The sequence below is a fragment of the Leptonotus elevatus genome, chromosome 8 (genome assembly GCF_054856555.1).
Source record: "Leptonotus elevatus isolate MCC_2025b chromosome 8, RoL_Lele_1.0, whole genome shotgun sequence".
NCBI classification, from domain to species: Eukaryota; Metazoa; Chordata; class Actinopteri; order Syngnathiformes; family Syngnathidae; genus Leptonotus; species Leptonotus elevatus.
In genome coordinates this window covers 15,288,349-15,307,990 of record NC_141246.1, presented here as the reverse complement: position 1 = coordinate 15,307,990, position 19,642 = coordinate 15,288,349, and the positions used below count along the sequence as shown (strand labels likewise).

The following is a 19,642-nucleotide window of genomic DNA, read 5'->3' as shown; positions in this document are numbered from 1 at the left end:
ACAGCATAACATTTTATCATTTTAACATTGTTTGTCATCATACATGTACAATCAGAAATATATTTTTTAGTTTGTCCTTACTAGAACGACAATGTTGAAAAAGGACAATTAAGGTCTTAATTTGGGACATTTTAAATTGATGGCAGTGATTAAAAATTCATCTGTTCTCACAGGAAATGGAAATGAATGACACAGGTTGGTAGATAGAGGATGGAAAGAGACTCATACGGATTTTATGGAAGATTACAGCAAAAGAAAAGTATTGGAAGGAAGAAGCAGCGAGAAGCAGGGACCATACGGTTTCAAGAAACATCTTGAAATGCAGATGATGAGGCACAGGGGTAAAAAAGACCTTGGGAGTCCACCGTGCAGGTGAAAACAGAGGAAGATAAACAACAGGGTGTTTGTCCTAGAAATGAACAAAGCAAACATTTTATTTTATTTTTGTAAACAGGCGCCCCAATATTGAGCATCTCGTGGATTAGAGATTTTCCTTAATGGATTATCTTGAATACAAAATAGTTGAAGTGAGATTAAAAGGAATAAGGAAACAAAAAGAAAACATTTATTTTTCACCAAAGCATCACTTTCAGTATTGTCATAACTTGTAATAAGTATGGCGGGTTTTGCGTAACAATATTGCGGGTAATTAAATTTCCCCTTTTCTAGTTCTGGACAACTGCTGCTCTGTATTCATAGTCTTGAATAAGCAGCAGACTGATTTTATTTTATTTTTTAATCAATGCAAAACATACCATGAAACTTGCTGTGTTACAATGTGCACATTGCCAACCCAATTGAACAGTGTTTTAAGTTAGTAGGGATTTCCCAGCAACTACCAGCATTTTCCTCTTTAGCAATTAAAATGCATGTTGTATAGGATTTAGGACTGACTATTTGCTTGCTAATAGGGCTGCTCGATTATGAAGGAAATATTCATCACGATTATATTGGTAATAACTGAAATCACGATTAGGATGATTATTTATTTTTTGGTACAAAACAAGAAAATGTTTAAACGTAAAAAAAGAAAGAAAAAAAAGACAAATGTAATTCTTCGAAATACTACAATGATGAAAGTTCCTTTTGGATGAAACAAAATTTATTAAACTTGTTATTTTTAAATAAAAAAAAAGGTGCAAATGTATACATTTAAAAAACTCAAAATTATTATTAACAATCTTTTTTTTAAAGATTATGCTAATATTGTAATTATGGACTGTAATAATTGATATTGTAATTGAATTTCAGTTAATTGCACAGCCCTACTTGCTAACATAAAAAATGTATGGATTTTCTTAAAATGATATTTTCCAAGTTGTCTATCTGTTTCACGTTTGAACAACTGCAAATCAAAGATTAAATGCTGAGCTCATGACATAGATTGATCTTCTAATGTCAAAACCAAATGGTTTTCGTCAGCAGCAAAAACAAAGAAACTGGCTTCACTGTTCCAAGTGTACATTTTTATGACAGCTGCTGTTCCTTGAAGAGGTTTCTATGTGAAAACCTGAACCCCAGCACTCGTATTATTCATTCATCGCAGGGACAGTGATATAAAGTAGGGCTGACAGCCATGTGATGAATCACTGACAGACTCAACTCTTTGGCTGTGTAATGACAACAGGCATGTGTTAAATGGTCTGTATCTGTACTTTTAAAAAAAAATCAATGCTCATGGAGAAAATTTGAGTTTACGTTCGAGCTACCAGAATTCAAAGTGCCTGTTCTACACCACGTGCACTATACATTTCTTTGTATCAAAGTGTTGGAGCTCACATTATCTTTCTATATCAAGCAACATATGAATCATAATACCTTATCATGCTTTTTTGAGAAGGCGAAATTGTCGGAGACAGGTTGCAATTTCCCGGGTGCTTTAGATATCATAGATTCATTGCTTAAGTCAGAAAAGTGAAGCTATAAACTGATGGCTTATGAGACAAGGTCAGGTGAACTTTGAGTCCTGTTCAAGTGCTGTGAGCAATTATTAATTAGCCATAACAGCTTTAACTTAATTAATACTTACCCAGCACAGCAAAACGAAATGTTTTTTTTTTATTGCTCTGTCTTTCTGTGGGTGTTTCTCTCTCTGTTGTCTCGCAACAGTACATCAGAGTCGCTAGCTAGCTCTTTCAAATCCCACTTGTATGTGTTTCCTCAAACAGTGCCAAGGGGAAAGAGAGTGTTCATTTGAAGCGGATGCTCGTGTATGGATAAAAGATTGCCTGTTGACTGGTTGATATTTTTGTTGCACTAATACATCTCAATATTGTTATTCCATTGGCATGACTGATTTCCAAACAGCCACCTTGCTTCAGTGCTCTAAGCCATAATGGATGGAAATGAAGACCCAAGGTGAATTGCTTTTCATTTACGCTGTATTTATTTCGTACCTGCACCCAAGCTGAATAGAGTATATGCACAATTGTGCACATGCTACTAAAGCCATGAATTAATTAACTCAGCAGCAACAAATTAACAACAGGCCGATCCCTTAGTCATTCAAAACAAATACTGTACTTCCACATTCATACATCTACTTTGCATTGGACCAATAAACATAATAGGCACATACACCAAGTGAGGCCACCTTTTGAAAAACATGTTCTGAGCCTATTATTGACAATAAAATAAACATAGTCTACATTAATTTGCTTGCAAGTCACAATCGGGCGGTTAAATATATTATTCTTAGTTCAATGTAAAACGTAAACACAAGTACTCAAGTACACAAGTGTCACTAGGATGACATTTCTCACAGCTCACATCAACAATTTCTTTCCTTTACAATCTTGAAATAGATCATTCTAAGTCAGGTAGCATTTTGGTAAACCAATTGGTAAAACTAGTATTGCATTGCACAAAACCCATCGATGATTTAACTTGAACTTGTTTTGTTTTTCAAATCGGATCCCAGCAATATTTGGTGCAGCAGTGGCTTCATTTGTATGTCATTTCCAATCTCAGGATGTCAATAAACACCGATCGGCCTGTGCATTTTACATCCTGCATCTTCAATATTGTTAGTCTGATTAATGTGGTCAGTTAGAATTCTTGACATTGGCATCCTCGCAGATCTCATAGCCATTCGATGAAATCCCAAAGTCGTTACCTGCATAATTGTTGGACGGTGGTTAACAAGAAAGAGACAACCGCAAAAGTGGTTCTTTGATCATCTGTGATGGCCACCATTTGCATAAAATTATGAATGACCAAGATTTAATGCATTAGTCTGGATGGGGAAAAAACACACGCTAGATATGAAAAATCTGCATCAACATAAATGGAGGCCATAAAGTGTGGGTTTTATTAATATTGTTTTTCATTATATACCTCTTATTTATATAATGTTATTATGTTTATATTTATATTATGTTACTTTATTATATTTATATTATATTAAATATGACATATATTTATTTTTATTTTTGGGTTTTATGGTGGACATGTCCGTAGTTGAATTTTAGATAGAAAGTAGTGGCACACTGGCACTGCAACTATATTGTCCATTACTACACTTAACCACAATTGAACAGCAGGCAACAAAATCATTACAGTTTGCAGAGTAATATATTGCTTGAGAGAGTTTACATTGCTAGGAATTAAGGATTGATAAAAGATAAAAACTCAACAGCGGTGAGAGTACAACCTTGGAAACTGGGGACAGATAGCATGCATTGAGAAAGCCATTCTTTTCAATCATCACTTCTGCCTAAGTCAAGAGCTTTCGCATAATTAAGCATAACAATTGCAAGACGTGCATTCCACCGCTGCGACTGTACAGGTGAATACAAAGAAGCACGAATTGTATGTTCTAGCTCTGTACCAAAGACTGGTAACTCCCACAAATACTGCAATGTAATATTGACATTCCAAAATAGTCTGCAAAAGACTCCCAAGGTGGGCAAAACAGAAAAGTGTGCTGTATGCAGGGGAGGGGTTGTAATTTAACGACCATGGTCATAATTATATAATCAAAAGCTGAAACGCATCTATTTAGTAAAGTAGGCCAACAATCCAGTGACAACAGCCGAGGAAATTCAAAAAAGTCAATCTATTGCAATGAATGAATGAAGTTAAAATTTTGATCCGCCTTTTAACATGATTTTTTTAATCATAACAAAAGCCTACTTACACCTCTACTAAAAATTGGGTTTGTTCCATTATCTGCCAAAAAGGTTTTCTAATTAAAAAAATAAAATGATCTGATTCATACTACATATGCCACACACACTTTCTCTTTTTTCTTTTTTTAATTAATTAATCAGGGGTTGGCTGATCCCTACCTAGAGCATTTGTCCCATTGGTGTTTATATTTAATGCACCTCAGGTGTTCAGTTCTGCATGCTGCTTCTAAATGCATTAAATCGTTCATTCCAGGGAAGTCATACCCTGCCTTCATGTGCTATGGGCAAGATGGACCTTACCATTCGGAAACTCCTGATTACGACCCAGTTCTGTCCATGGGATTTTGTTGTTATAGCGAAATTGTGTATGCTATGTAATTGTGACGATTCTAAAACAACCTGCTGTGCTAGCGGACTTTAACTCCCTAAGTGTTCATATTTCTTGCCATTCACAAATCTTTCGGCGCTCTTTGCCATGTTGACACTTAAATAAATAAATATATAAATTCCCAGTTGTCCAGTAGAAAATACAGACATGAGGGTGGGTTCACGTGCAATTTCCCATAATTTCGATACCACACGAAGGCAGCAGTAGTAACAGCACAGCTGTGGATGGCTGCAGTTGAGGCACAGGGTTGGCAAAAGTCCTTTCATGGCTGTCCCATGGTAAGTCATTGTTTAAGTGAACATCCAGCTCGCCTAACGAGATCCTGAGGCGTTTACTTATTATTATTGCTGATTGTGAAGCGAGAGTTGTGGCAGGACAACTCGTGGCTGCTTCACCATGACAACAACACTTTTGCTCACAATCCCCTGAGCATGTGACATTTCCTGACCTCGAAGAACATTTGCTGAGCTGGAGCAACCACGCAACTCACCCAGGCGGTTTCCGTGTGATTTCTTCCACTTCCCTAAGCTCAAAGGGGACATCAAGGGGAACTGACAAACTTCAAGATGGCCATGACAATGGAGTGATATTGTAGTAATGATGGCAGTTACAGCAAATCTCATGTGTGCAACTATCAGTGCAAATGTGCTTTTCTGACATGTAACAAAGTTGGATGCCATGAAGGGCAGTACCATGGAATATAATACTTCACTATTGTTAATTAATTCAAATGTCCCAAAAACATAAAAAAAAAATTGGGGGACATAAGCGTTTTTCGCACTTTTTTTATTATTTTTTTATTAAATTTTTATGTTTATGGGATGAAACTGAATGCAGACATCACAAAACACGTTTAAAAAAAATAGACATAAGTGTTTTTCGCAGGACAGCGACGAAATACAAAAGACCTGTTTGTCTCAAATATTGTTAGAAAGTCTGTCTAAATCTGTGTTAGTTAGCTCTTCTCCTTTGCCAAGAACATCCACCTCACAGGTGTGGCATAAAAAGATGCTGATTAGACAGCATGATTATTGCAGCACAGGTGTGCCTTAGGCTGCCCGCAGTAAAAGTTCCACTGTCAATCAGTGTTATGTTCACAATTACCGATCATTCCTCTGGTGACTTGGCCTTGTCTTCTATTATCTTTAATGCTTCTAAATCAGACAGAGAAAGTAACTCTCTCATCCTTGAAGCCAGCACAATAAAATTTGCTTCACAACATTTCCTACGTATCATGTCATTGTGAAGTAAGACTAATAATGACCTCAGACGTCTGTACTTGTGGTACAAAGACATCAGTTGCAATAGGATCGAAGACAGAAGATAAGACAATAACTATTTTTGTGTTTTGTCAGTCTGTTGTGATTTCTATAATTTGGACCCCATTTTAATGCAAGATGCCTGTTTGTCTTCCCACAATCTGATTTCCTAGAATAGTACGCGTTGTATGAAATCTTTATTGGGGAAGATTTCTGGAAAGCCATTTATTTCAGCGACAACATCACATTAATCACAATTCTTGGAATTATCATGGTTAGAGCACTTTCTCCAGACAAGAATTCAGACTACGGTATTTGTTGTGGCGTTTAAGTGACCTCAGAAATGACGGCTGGCAGGAGCACACCATTAATATGCATCTTGATTTGATCTCTTTTCCTCTCCAGCGAAGGTAATATGACTTCCATTTTTAAAGCATTGTAAAAAATGGTGTTAAATGTTAATAGGGCTATTTTTTCCCCAAGTGAGTCTTGACCATGTCTGACACTGGCCTACTGTACATTCTGGACACACCTGGCAGTCATTCCGCATGCAGGCAAACAAACACGTACGCTTCACATACTTCTCAGGTTGGAAAACGTGATGCAGATTTTTTTTTTCGTTTTGCTTCTGGCCTCATCCTCTGCAAACCACGAACCACAAGCTGTATGTTTAATTTATCAACAGTGGAAGAGTCAACTTCTAGTTTGATATATTCTTAATGCTGTGGGGAGCCACGTGGAAACCCTGAGACTTTTGACAAGCTTTACACGTATGTCCGTACAGGGCAGAGCTCTCAGCTTCTGACAATGTGTCACTTATTATCGCAGTGTGTTGTAATCATTACTGTATTCAGGTTGTAGAAAGAAAATGTCACAGAGAGCGCAAAGTTGATCACGGATACAATTAATTTGATTGTACACTTGTTGGACAGATTGAGGGAAGACATGCTGAGTAATTTCAAATAAGGCAATTTGAAAAATAGGATTCCCACTGAGAGGCTGCTGCTGCCAAGCTCAAAATATGAACTCAGTTATAAACCCAAATGTCCTGTTTACATTGAATGGAAATGAATTGACTTGCCATAGCTCTACTCGCAAGTGGCGCTTCTTCATTGGCAAAATCAGGTAGTCGTTCAAGTGGTCAGTTGCAGTTCATTGTAAACATTTAAGGATTCATAGAAATGACAAAAATCGCACACAGTAATGTCAGCTTTTCATGTTGCTGTGCCTAAGCTGCATTATTACACTCTACAGTTTTCACTTTTTAAGCTTGTCCCACTTCCCCCTCTTCCAACAACTACATGTTGAAAAATAAATATAAGGAACACTTGATCTCCTCACTTGTTGTTTCTGTTTGTTTGTATCTTGTTCCGATTCAGGCATTCAATGCAATGTCGCTTTTACATCTTCCTGTAGTACTAGCGGAAAAACAACCACCTCACAATGAAGATGGTGCCAAGCCGAAGGAAACCCCGCCCCATCTCCAAACGAGCCTTGCATTTTGTTCTTTGTTGGGTTTTAATTTATGGCATAACGGTATCACTAATAAGGAGAATATTATACAGTTAATTACGCTTTTCAAGGTGGTGTGCTTTTATTGTGAACACATTTAACCACTTTTGAGTGGTGCTGTGTTTGCGCCAAACATGGCAATTGGAATCATGGCCCAAAAAAGTGCAACATTGTTTTCATTGGACCATTGTTTGGCAGATTTTTTTTAATAGTTTGAAAGAAGTTTAAAAATAAATAAATGAACGAATAAATAAATAAATAAAAACTCTGGAGGCCTTCTTAGCGCACTCGCTGAGCATTGACAGATGGATGGATGAATGAATGAATGGATGAATGGATGGATGTTTGGTTATACAAATACAAATCAACATTGAGATTCCTGACTGACGATTCCTGCCATCAATTTTAAGGGAATATTAATAGTGTGGTATTGACTTTCATGGTAAGTATATTTTTTTCATTATTCAAAAATACTCCATCCAACCTCTTCGATTTTCAATGGGACACATTGCACCCAATGAGACTGATTTAGAAACAATACTTTGGCATTGAGCTTGAGGACAGTGCACATTCTACAGGGTAGAATTATTGAAACAAATAAAACAAAACAAAAAAAGTGTAACAAAGAAAGAACTATTTGCACAAAAAAGATGCCTCTCATCACACACGCCATGTGAACTGCTTGACAGGTGGTCTTTGAAATGTCTTTTTCCTAAACCAGAAACAGACAACTAGAAGGGCAATAAAAGAAACACAACCAGCCTGCTGCAATTCCTTGGAGAGAAAGTTAGTGTGTATAATGTTCAATTAAAGCCAAACAAAGTCACAATAACAGTGACACATGTCACAGTGGAGCAACTTTCACAGCCATAAAATGTCCTCCTAAACTGAGGTCTGCATCTGTCGGCTTGCATCTACCCACAATTGTTTGCAATTCTTCAAAGTTAAAATCAATACGGACTGCCAAGATGGGAACCGCCTAATGTTCCATTAGAAACCCCCACCATTCAATTACAGCTCCAAAGTTGGAGAAGTTTCAGCGAGTTCATGTCCCAAGGGAAGAACACTGAAAAGTATACTGTGGAAAAAGACGGAAGAATAAATCCATAATTGACAAGTAGCAGAAATGAAGTTATCCTGCCACTGCAACATTATGTTCCAGTCCACCTTGAAGCGGCAACAGAGGAAGTTGCATGGGAACAGGTCCTTTTAATTATCGTTTGAAACATTTTCCAATCTTACCTACCCTTTGTTGGTGTAAGTGTTGTCATATTGCGTTACACCCCCAGAGAGACACCCCTTTTATAAATGACCTCCTTTCCCATAGCATGCTATGCATCTAGCCTATTGGATCTGTCTGTGACTGTGATTTCCCCTCAGGAAGCTGAGCCCTTATCCAGGCAGTAGAGTCCACATAAATAGGCCAGTCCCTCGAGAGCCTGTATCACTACATGGGTGAGAGAGAACGCTGCAACTCCAAAAAAAAGGCATAAAACAGGTGGTGTTTGTGTGGAAAAATATATGTCATAGATCATGGATAAAAGAAAAAAAAAGCCTAATAAAAAGCAACAAACATAGAAACTTAAAGAGAAAAGCATTGAAGTCTCGTGTGTCTTGCGGTGGTAAAGGTTGTTATGTGGTTCCTTTGGGGACAATTACAGACCTGGCGGCAGTAGGCTGTGTTTGTGAATGTATGTGATGGTCACTGAGGATAGGCTTGTGTGGAGAAATTACCAGAGGATTGTGCTATAAGTTGTCCACGTCGAATTTTTGGAGCTGTCAAGTATTTCAGGACCGTCTGTTCAGGTCTTATGGCACTTCTTGCTAGGACGCTAAAAGTCTTATTCAACCTTTATGGGATCATTGCTTTATTGTATAAGGTAGAACTTCAAATATCACTAGGTCAAATACTTTTCATTTTCACATCATATTTTATGTTCCTCGATGATTTACAGAATAAGTAACTTACAAGTACTGTTTATAAGAGGGCACTTTTTTTTTCATTTTCACCTTTTTTACCAAAGGGATTTGTTTTAGATTTTTCTAGATTTGTGAGGTAGATGGTAGAATGCAGTTTCATTATTCTTCTTCTTCTTTTCCTTCCTCACTATTTCAGTGCAATCAATCAATCAATCAATCAATCAATCAATCAATCAATCAATCAATCAATCAATCAATCAATCAATCAATCAATCAATCAATCAATCAATCAATCAATCAATCAATCAATCAATCAATCAATCAATCAATCAATCACATTTTCTATGAATTTGCTGGATGGCAAGGTAAACCGAGAGAAAGCATAGCCACTACAAGCAGTTTTTTCCCCCGCATAGCCTTGATTACCCGGTAACACTTTATAATAACATTTGATTCACAATGATTTGATTGACAATGATTTTTGCTCCAATCTTTAGATGTGCAAGGAATTGTAATGATCTACTCCAGTCTGACTCGCTAATGCTAATTAGCGCGCTACTCGCGACACTTTTAGCACTCAAAAGAACGGCTCCACGCTGCAAAAAAACAACTTTTATTGGAATGACTTGATCGTGACTTTTTCCTTCTACTCTCTAATGTGGCTACAATTTAACAGTCTATCAGACCGCGTGGAACCACACTGCCCCTAAGTGGCCAAATCGGGTACAACATGAACAGCGCTCCCAATAAAGGCACATACAAACAAAGGGAAGACAGTATAAAATAATTTAAATAAAATTGATTTTGGGACATTTAAAATGGATTCTGAATCGTACTTAATGAGTATCGCGACTCTTATGAGAATCGATTTTTTGGCCCACCCTTAATATATTCATATCAACAATTCATTTACTCATCTTTTTTCAACGCTTATTCCAAAGTGCCAACATATTATCATGTTCAAATGCTTACCATGTTATCTGCTAATATTTATATATCATGAACAAGAATATTTTCATGTCAACAACACATGTACCATTTTTCACCTGATAACGTGACCACACACGAACAAAATGTTTCAAGTAACATTTTATTTGTAAATTTCCTCTAAATAGGTCATCAATATTTGATCAGTACAGTTGTTTTACTGCATACAGGCTAGGTTGTTGATATGAAAATATAGTTTGTTCATGATAACAAAAGATAGTAAGGCATTTGCAGAGAATTTGTTCACATTAAAATCTAAGTTGTAAATGATAACAGTCTACAAATATTGGCGGAATCACCAATATTGAATGTTGGAATGGATCTGCAAAAAGGTTTGTATTACAGTCAATACCGCAGATACACATTTTTCAACATGAATTCATAATTGCCCATCATGACTTTATCTTTTACTTATGCATTATAATTATTAGTAATGGTATTTCTGAATCAAGAGTTAATCATTAGATTATATTTGGAAATTATTAGTTCATAATTCTTCAATATTTGCAAATTACTGTACTTCGATATGAGTTAGCATTTGCTCATCATGACTTTATATTTTGTTTATGCATTTTAATGATTACCGATGGATATTCCTTAATCACGAGTTAATCATTAGTTAATATGTGCAAGTTATGAGTTCATAATTGTCCAATAGTTGCAAATTATTAGTTAATCATGAGTTCAGATAATAGCTTACCATGACTTTATCTTTTGTTAATGCATTTACAAATTATTAGCTAACAATTTGTAAATTATTTATTCCTAATCTTTTCATATTTACAATTTATTAGTTCAATATGAGTAACTAATGTATCACAAATGGTTAACTAACAAACGTTATTATAAAGTGTTGCCAGGAGTGCATCTTTACACAGGAAAGCGTTATCTGCCTACACAAAGTGCCTGAGAAGTACTTTGAAACCTTGGGGAAAAAAATATTAATGAGAATGTCTACCACCTTCAACACGTGTTCAACATGGATGAGAATGCCTTGCTTCCCGTGCATACATAACGTAGAATGAAACCAAATCCTCAGGATTCAAGGCACAGAAGAAGAAAAAAATGACACTTCTTGTGTGTGGCAATGCTGCATTGCTTCATGTTCAAATCAGGCCTTATCTACGAGTCTGTCAATCCTCGAACCCTGAAGAATACTGTCTGTACTTTTGATACACAATGCCACGGCTTGGATCATCAAAATCCTTGCATCCAACTGGTTCCCTCAGAGCTTCATTCCTCTAGTCAAGAATTACCTCAAAAATCTGCATGTGGTTTTCAGAGTGTTGCTAATCATTAATTTCGTCTCAACCATCAGCACTTCGCTTCTCTTTCCCATTGTCCACACACGACGCATGCCACCATCCAACACACTGGGCAACAAATGTATGCCAAACTGGTGTCGGCATAAATTTACCATCACCGTGTGTCTAATCATCATCAGACAATATATGAATTGTATGAAAAGGGAGATTTGATGTGTGTTTTTTCGCTATTCTGGGTAGAGCTCCATCCCAGATTACTGCAGATCCTTTGGGAGCAAAAGACAAAGCAATGGAGCTAAAGACTCCAATCTCGTCAGAGGCTTCATAAAAACCTAAAATTGATTACATCATCCGACTGCATAGCCCAGTTGAGCAATTTCTCTTTCTTCTTACAGCAACTGTGGTCAAGGACAGTAGCTTTAACAGCCCTGCCAGCTGTTGAGCATGCCAGCTGCCTCCATCCTCCCTGGCTCTTATTGTCACACAGCGCATGCCTTGTATGAGAGCCTCCAAGCACTGGTTTGAGATGAGATTCCCAGAGCTGGCAGACATTTTAGCTACTGAACAGTTTTATCCTCTGTCAACATAGTCCATGCTTTAGGACCTGGTTCTTTCAAAGCTTCGCTGGTGCTTTTAAATGTCTGCCAATACTGGTGATTGTAGCTTCTTGCCGAATCGGCATTTTTCTGGGTTCCAAGTTCCTGATACCGCTCCGTTCACGTAACATAAATACACAATTTAGTGTAAAAGCTATCATTACATTTGTCATATTAGCAATTATATAATAAGATATTGTGTGTTTTAGCACCACTTTATTTTATTATGTGATAACTATTACTTTTTCTGAATGTGCAGATTACGTACGTATTAGACCGTGGCTGAATTTGGTGCGGTGATCAATGACTACCGCCCTTTGTTGCTCACTTCTGTAGCCTAGTGGCAATTTTCTATTGCCTTTCCTCAAGATAGACATTCTACAGTTTTATAATTTGCCAACTGTGTTTTGTCACAAAGTAACATGTTAAATCTTTGTATGGTTTAAGACATACAAAGATTTACGCACTATTCAACGTATTGAGCAACACATTCTCTGCATCACCAAATGAGGACAACACATATAGAATATGGATGGATGAAAAATGTTGCGCAAAAGTAAATTACAACATGTATCGTGGAGGCCCAAGACTTATGCACAGTTGTTGGCCTCTTCACGATTTTCTTCTTTTTGCAAAATTGTAAAGTCTGCTTTTATAAACATGTACACGTGACGCTCCAAGCTATTATTCCTTTTGTCAAAAACACAGGCAAGCCATATGTTACAATTACACTAATGTCGACCTTTTTCACCTTACATATAAAACACATCTGACCACATCTCCCTGCATGCTGCGTGGTTAAAGATAAAGTAATTGAAAAATGTCCCTGCGAGCAAAAATGGAAATTAGGCGCACTGTGCACCACACAATCATGACTTAATAATATACACATGGACAAAATTGTTGGTACCCTCTGTTAGTAAAATAATATTAAGAATAATCATTAATGTAATGAAAATGAACTTGCTTTTCAATTGTGGTTCAAAATAATTATTAAAAAAAAACAATCGTGGAAGCGAAGATGAGAGTTGTCTCAGGAGATTAGAAAGCAATTTATACACACACACGTTAAAGGTAAAGGATCTTATATCCTTTACCTCCAAGCAGCTTGATGTTCCTGTGTCAAGGTACATCAGTATCAGATCGCACCATCCGTTGTCGATTGAGCTAAAGTGGACTGCATGGGAGACAACCATGGAAGACACCACTGTTGAAAATGTATTATTATAAAAATGCCAAACTGCATGTTAACAAGCCACAAAACTTCTGGGATAATGTCCTATTGGCAAACAATACAAAACTGGACCTTTCTTGGTTCTTTTCCATTGTGCCGGTTCTACCCCAAAACAGTCTTGTTTCTTTTTCATGACATTTTTTCGAGGCCAGGTGGTGACAATGGACACCATTCTTCAGAACCTCTTCCAATCGGGCTCTTCTGTAGAACAAAGGTCGAGGAAGACCGTGACATCACTGTCATCTGATTGGCCGACAGATTATAAACAACGCGGCAAGGAACTGCACTGCACACTATTTCATGGTTTTCAGCGAGCGAGACACCACCAAATCATAAGAATAATTAAGGTTACCAACAGTTTTGTCCAGATGAAATAAAACACCTTCACCTGTATTCAATCATTTTATTCTTTATTCGTTATTTGAAATGTGTGCTTCACTCTGACCACTTTACTGCACACAAGGTCCTGCTTTTCTGTGCTTTTACTTTTGGGCCTCTTTTCTTTCATCACTCATGTTCACCATTCAGCAATCAATTTTTTCCATGTGTCGCTCTGGAAAATAGCAGTTGGGAGGCTGGGAGGCACTGTGTGAGTGTTTTGTTTATTTGTATAGGGAGACCGGGGAGTGTTGTAACAAAGGGATATTTGTAACACTCTTAGTTTGACCAATCAGAAATGAGATAGTGGGACATCATCAATTCTAGTCTATGCCCACTTGCAACTGAAGCTTACTGGTGAAGATTCATGCTTCTGAGTTGCAAACTGTCTGTTCTAAAGCCCCCCCCCCCCAAAAAAAAACTATTCAGGCAAGAAACCAAAAATGTATCTCAAATGTTTTTTGCACAGTGATCACTGTGTTGTAGATACAATTGTTTGACTTACATAAGGTCATTTAGTAGTTTCTCTAGTTTAATTTAGTGTGTTGCATTAGCGCTAGCTTTGAAGCTAAATGCTAAAAATGGTTAGCTTTTTAGTGGCTGCCAGGCATGGGCAGGGTTGTAACTATTTTTAAAAACGTGTTACAACCTTCCCCTTATGGCGAAATTTTGTACCTTTTTTACAGCATACCTAGGCAAACAAACAAACTAAACAAACAAACATACTTCCAAACAAAAGCCCCAAAAGAAGATGCCGAGTCCTAAGACAATGAAAATGTCTGTATTGTGTGTTTAGAACATTTTGATAATTCAGCCCATAACATCATTGAAAGTTCCATTTCATTTTGCTTCATTTTCAGTTTCCTTGGGAGAGACTGCATAAAAAAAAAAAAAACTTGAATATTGCCACGTGGGCTCAGGAAATCATTGTCAGTTTAAAGTTCATCACTACATCTAAACATGCAAGTTAAAACTGTACCATGCAAATCAAAAACCATATATCAACAAAGCACACAAACACCGAAAGCTTCCTTTGGTCTGAGCTCATCTCAGCTGGAGTGATGCAAAGTGGAAGTGCCCTGTGGTCTGACGAGACCACATTTGAAATTGTTTTGGGAATCATGGATGTTGCATAATCTGGGCCAAAGAGGAAAAGACCGCCCGGATTGTTATCAGCGCAAAATTCAAAAGCCAGCATCTGTGATGGTATAGGGGCGTGTTAGTGCTCATGGAATGGGTAACTTGCATATTTGTGAAGGCACCATTAATCCTGAATGGGGTTTGTAATTTATATAGAATGCAGTTATGCATGCAGTGCAGATAGATTTGTGGCATAACCCCACTGTACACTCATTGATGATTTGCGGTCACACATTTATCTGCGTCCATCTCTTCCCAGCTTGTTATCTTCATCCCACCCCTTCGTTCTGCCTTTTATGTGCCTATCTCTCAGTGTATCGTCTCATAAAGTAGATTATTGGGTCCTCGAGGAGTTTCACATACTTATGATTGATTCAGCAAGTTTTCTCTCAGCCAGTGCGACTCCTGCATATACTCACACAGTCAATAGTGGTAGCTGTTAATGTCAAAATAAGAGCCAGTGCATCTGCTGTTTGGAAAATAAGTCTATTTTCATACTGCAGGTCAGTTGCATTTTTTGTTTGTTTACATGTATCTGATTCTTTCACGTCAAACACGTTTTTTTTTTCTTAGGCATCCGAAGTGACTGCAGCCTTGATGTTCAGGTCGTGTTCATCAGACCCATGTCATCACAAGGCCAGAAACGTCTCAATTGTTCATGTGGCAGACCAAGACGCAGAAAACTGTCACTAATCCATATTAGAGTGTTTTGTTTTCCCTCCGCCACAGGTCAGGCCAACAATCTAAATATTAAACATGTTTAACATTTATGATCTAAGACACTTTTATCTATTAAACAATAAGGAAAATAACAATTTGCTGCATATTCGTAAAATATATAGCAATACTGAATGAATGATGTTTCGTTACTACTATTTTTTTATTCTTATTTTTTACTGGCACTGATTTCTCTCATTTGTAATTTAAAATTGCTCATTTTTCTTTATGCAGTCATTTTTCAGCAATACCGCTTGATAAAAAAAACATGTTAATACTTGATTAATAATATTAAAACATGTTTTTCTAAGACATGCACTATTGCACTGTGTTGAAATCTGTACTCTGTCAATGATCATAAGTTCAAAAAAATAAAATAAAAGAAGAGTGTAAAGCAATTTGTAGCTAAACATTGTCTGAGCTTGGCCACGGCTTTTGCTCCAAATGTCGGGTTCTTTAAATCTTCCCAATTCAATTACATCCTCCGAGCCCTTCAATTGATGTTTCACACCTCCATCCTTTGCTGAAGCTATTTTCGCAGATAAAACGGCGCAACGGATAGATGGCGTAATGATATCCTAGAGCCGCAATGATCTCACAGCTGTGGCAATGTGAAGACGTTTTGATGGAAAGAGTTTTTTTTTTGCTTGCTTATTGTAAATGTGCTGACAATCAATCCATGGTTCAGCGGATTTTGGAATCTGGGCTCCCAATTTTCTTACAGAATTGACAGCTTTTTTTTTGCCCATGATGAATACTAGAGGGGTGGGGGTGGGCACACCATACATGTACAATCTTCTTGTACATGTTGCGGTTGCTTTTTTGTGGGTAGAAAAGAATGTTACAATACACATTTACTTAATTTACTACATATTGTCACACAACAAATGCACAGGTGACGTGTGTGTGTGTGCGTGCGTGTGTGTCACTGTCATTCCTATGGCTGACTAACAAACAAACACACCCTTACACACAAAACAATTTCATACATGCTACAAGTGCACACCCACAGTCTCCACTTTTACAGAATCTATGACAATTGTGTGTGGGTTTGATGGATGAGCTATTTTGAATGCACTGTCATAACATGTATTCATAACACACACCCTTAAAAAATAGGCTTTTTATCTATTCATCTGTGAGCACAACAATTTTGAAAATGAATAGACTCACTGGTGTTTGAATTACTGTGAATTACTAAACATCTTCTGAGATTGGTGTGTGCCGTTTTCGCAAAATGAAATATATTTGTTAGAAAAGGTTTGGAAATCGACAAATCTCATTTAAAAATAATATCCTAACAAAATTCTAATATGTATTATGCCAAACTTGAAAACTTTGATTTTGAAAGGATAAACACTGCTGGGGTCTACTATATTATGCACTGTGTTCGTCTTTTATTAAACAGGATACATCAAAAGTTATTTTTGGCACATGTTGAGATCAAGTTCTATTACAAACTCTTAGAATTTCAGCAAGATCCAAAAATGATTCCAGTGTATCATCTGCTGTGCTCCCCTGGTGGAGTCCAACGTTGAATAAGGTCTTCCTTTTTCCATATGCTACTTTGTTTTCCAGTGTAATTCCAGTTATGTAACAAACCAAACAACTATCCCTACGAACATGGGCATCGGAACACATTTCAAGTCTCACTGTCGACAAGCAACATTGCAACTATATGCTAGTTCCCATCCTGACTCTTAAGGTACAGAAAACACATGTGGATCAATAAAACCATGGAACATACTGTATACTAAAAGAAAAATGTGCAAACTCAGACAAATCAGTCAAACTTAGCAGTTGTGAACAACTTATTTTTACACACTTACCCTTCGGGACTGGATCTCTTTGACGTATAAAGGCAATAGGAATTCAGACACCCCCTCCAGTCTCACCCCTTCTTTGGTCACTCGCAGATTGCCCATTCCTTCCTACAGCCAAATAGAGAGAGGATGACGGTAGTCAGCGGGTTGTTTGTGAGAACAGTTACAGTATAATAATAATAATAATAATAATAATAATAATAATAATAATTATTATTATTATTATTATTATTATTCTAATAATGGAACCCCATGATGGGAAATTCAATAAATATGTCCTTCAAGGAAATTTTTGACGTGACATAAAAATGTTTGGATGGTGCAACAGTTTGAGTTTGGCACAAACTAAATAGAATACATTCGATGGAGCTCTAGCATGGCAAGCACTGCGGCTTTGTATCACACTGTATTATAAGTGTGGACTCAAATTTCTGTCGGGTCAAGGGAAAGCACCTGGTACAAAACCTGCTTTATGTAAGGTTAGAAAAATCTCTGAAATTGTCTGCAATAAGTACAGACGCATTGACATCAGCACGGAATTACTTTGCTGCCAATATTTGAGCTCAGCCTTGTCTCAATTACATGATGAGGCGATAATGAGAGACCTGCCACAGTTCCGTTCCTTCTGAAAGGCCAAATGATGTGTCATTCAATGACTATAAATTAGTTTGACTTCTTGGGCACCGTTTTTTTATTCACATTCACATATACTGATGGAAATGAGTGAATGCTGTTAAAGGAACTTTGAATGTGGAAAGGTGCTCAGCAGACCAACAAAGCTTTTCAAATTGGAAATTTCAGGCGTGAGAAAGATTGTATGGGAGAATTAAGGGTGAGGACGAAACAATAAGGAGGAGCTGGAGAAGATATGGAAGAGAGACAAAACAGATGATTCTATCAAAACTAAATACAAAACAAAAACATAAACACGTGCAAATTTATGTTCTGGTGTTCTTTTTCTTTTGAATGCGAAAAGTATTGCCTATTAGAAAACAAAAGCAAAGCATTATTAAAGTGCTTGGCCATCAGAAAAGGTGATGCATGTCCAAATGAGTTTTAGTGTTGTAGTGCAATTTAATGCAAACCTAGATATAGAACAAATCCCAGCATATCAGGCTTGGCAGTCCGTTAAAAGATTAAAAAATCAATAATGAAAACCAGCCAGAGTGTTTCTGTGATCTGCGGCCATTAAATTAAATGAACAGTGGAGCATGGCGCTAATTCAATAAAACATAACACAACAGGTCTGAAAATTCAACACAAACACACACACACACACACATCAAATCACACATTCACATTACAACATAGAAGCATTAACATAATCAAACATTGAACATAGAGTACAGCACATGGACACACACAGGTCAAATAAATGTAAAATGGCAATAATATTAATATAATATTACATTCATCCAGCCACCGTAGAATACAAATAATACACCACATTACATGATACATTATACATTTCCTTATCCAAATGATTTTTTGAGACCTAAATGTACCAAACTGAACTGAAACATACTACCCGTTGAAAATGGGGCTAAAATATCTCATTTAGCAAGATAACTAAGCACACTATGAAAAGAGTAAAAAATGAAAATATGCGGTAATGGTACTACTAATTTGGTATTCTGCCACCTTGAAAGGCATTAGTGTGCTGATGAAAAGGACAAAACAATAGTGGTGAGGTCTCCTGGTCTGTAAGGCCTTCCTTGTGGGCCGAAACACTAGCAAAAAAAGCAGCCAACATTTACAACTTAAATTGTGGGCGGATGTGAGTCAATCTTCTTATATTACATTGTACCCAACCGCAGTGTACATTCCTTGAAAAGGAGTTTTGCCACCAGCTATATTGTATGGTAGGCTATTTTTCCTCCATCAAACCTGCTAAGGATTTTACAGAACTGTATTCGTGTATACTGAATATTTTCAAGGTTTCACTTGAAGGTTGACAGCAAAGCCTACCTGAACTCAGTGTTTACACTATGCAGTGTTGAAAGATTTAGAAAGCAGTATATGGAATTCAAAACAGTCACGACCGGGCAATTTTTTTGATGCTTGGCAACGGTGACTTGTTAAGCTAAAAAAGGAACGTGTTTCCGGCAGCTGATCAGCAGTCGTTTGTTTTCACACTCAAAGCAAACTGCGCCGAGTCCGTTTGGGAGCGACAAACTCAGGAAGTGGATCTCGGTCCGGTTGTTTGTCCGCACCAGGATCTGTTTGTGAGTATTCTCGCCTGCATAAAAGGTCCGGACCAACGCGGGAAACACACTCTGGTCCATTTAAAGTG

At 37.2% G+C, this 19,642-nt stretch overlaps 1 protein-coding gene across 2 annotated transcripts in view; it reads right to left on the bottom strand.

The window, feature by feature from the left end:
- Nucleotides 1-19,642, bottom strand: part of sgcz (sarcoglycan zeta) — a 262,252-nt gene that overhangs the window by 57,443 nt on the left and 185,167 nt on the right. For both annotated transcript variants that reach the window (XM_086083894.1, XM_086083892.1), the window contains exon 3: nucleotides 17,356-17,457. In XM_086083894.1, coding sequence (XP_085940020.1) covers nucleotides 17,356-17,457 — 102 coding nt within the window. The remainder of the gene's footprint in view (nucleotides 1-17,355; nucleotides 17,458-19,642) is intronic.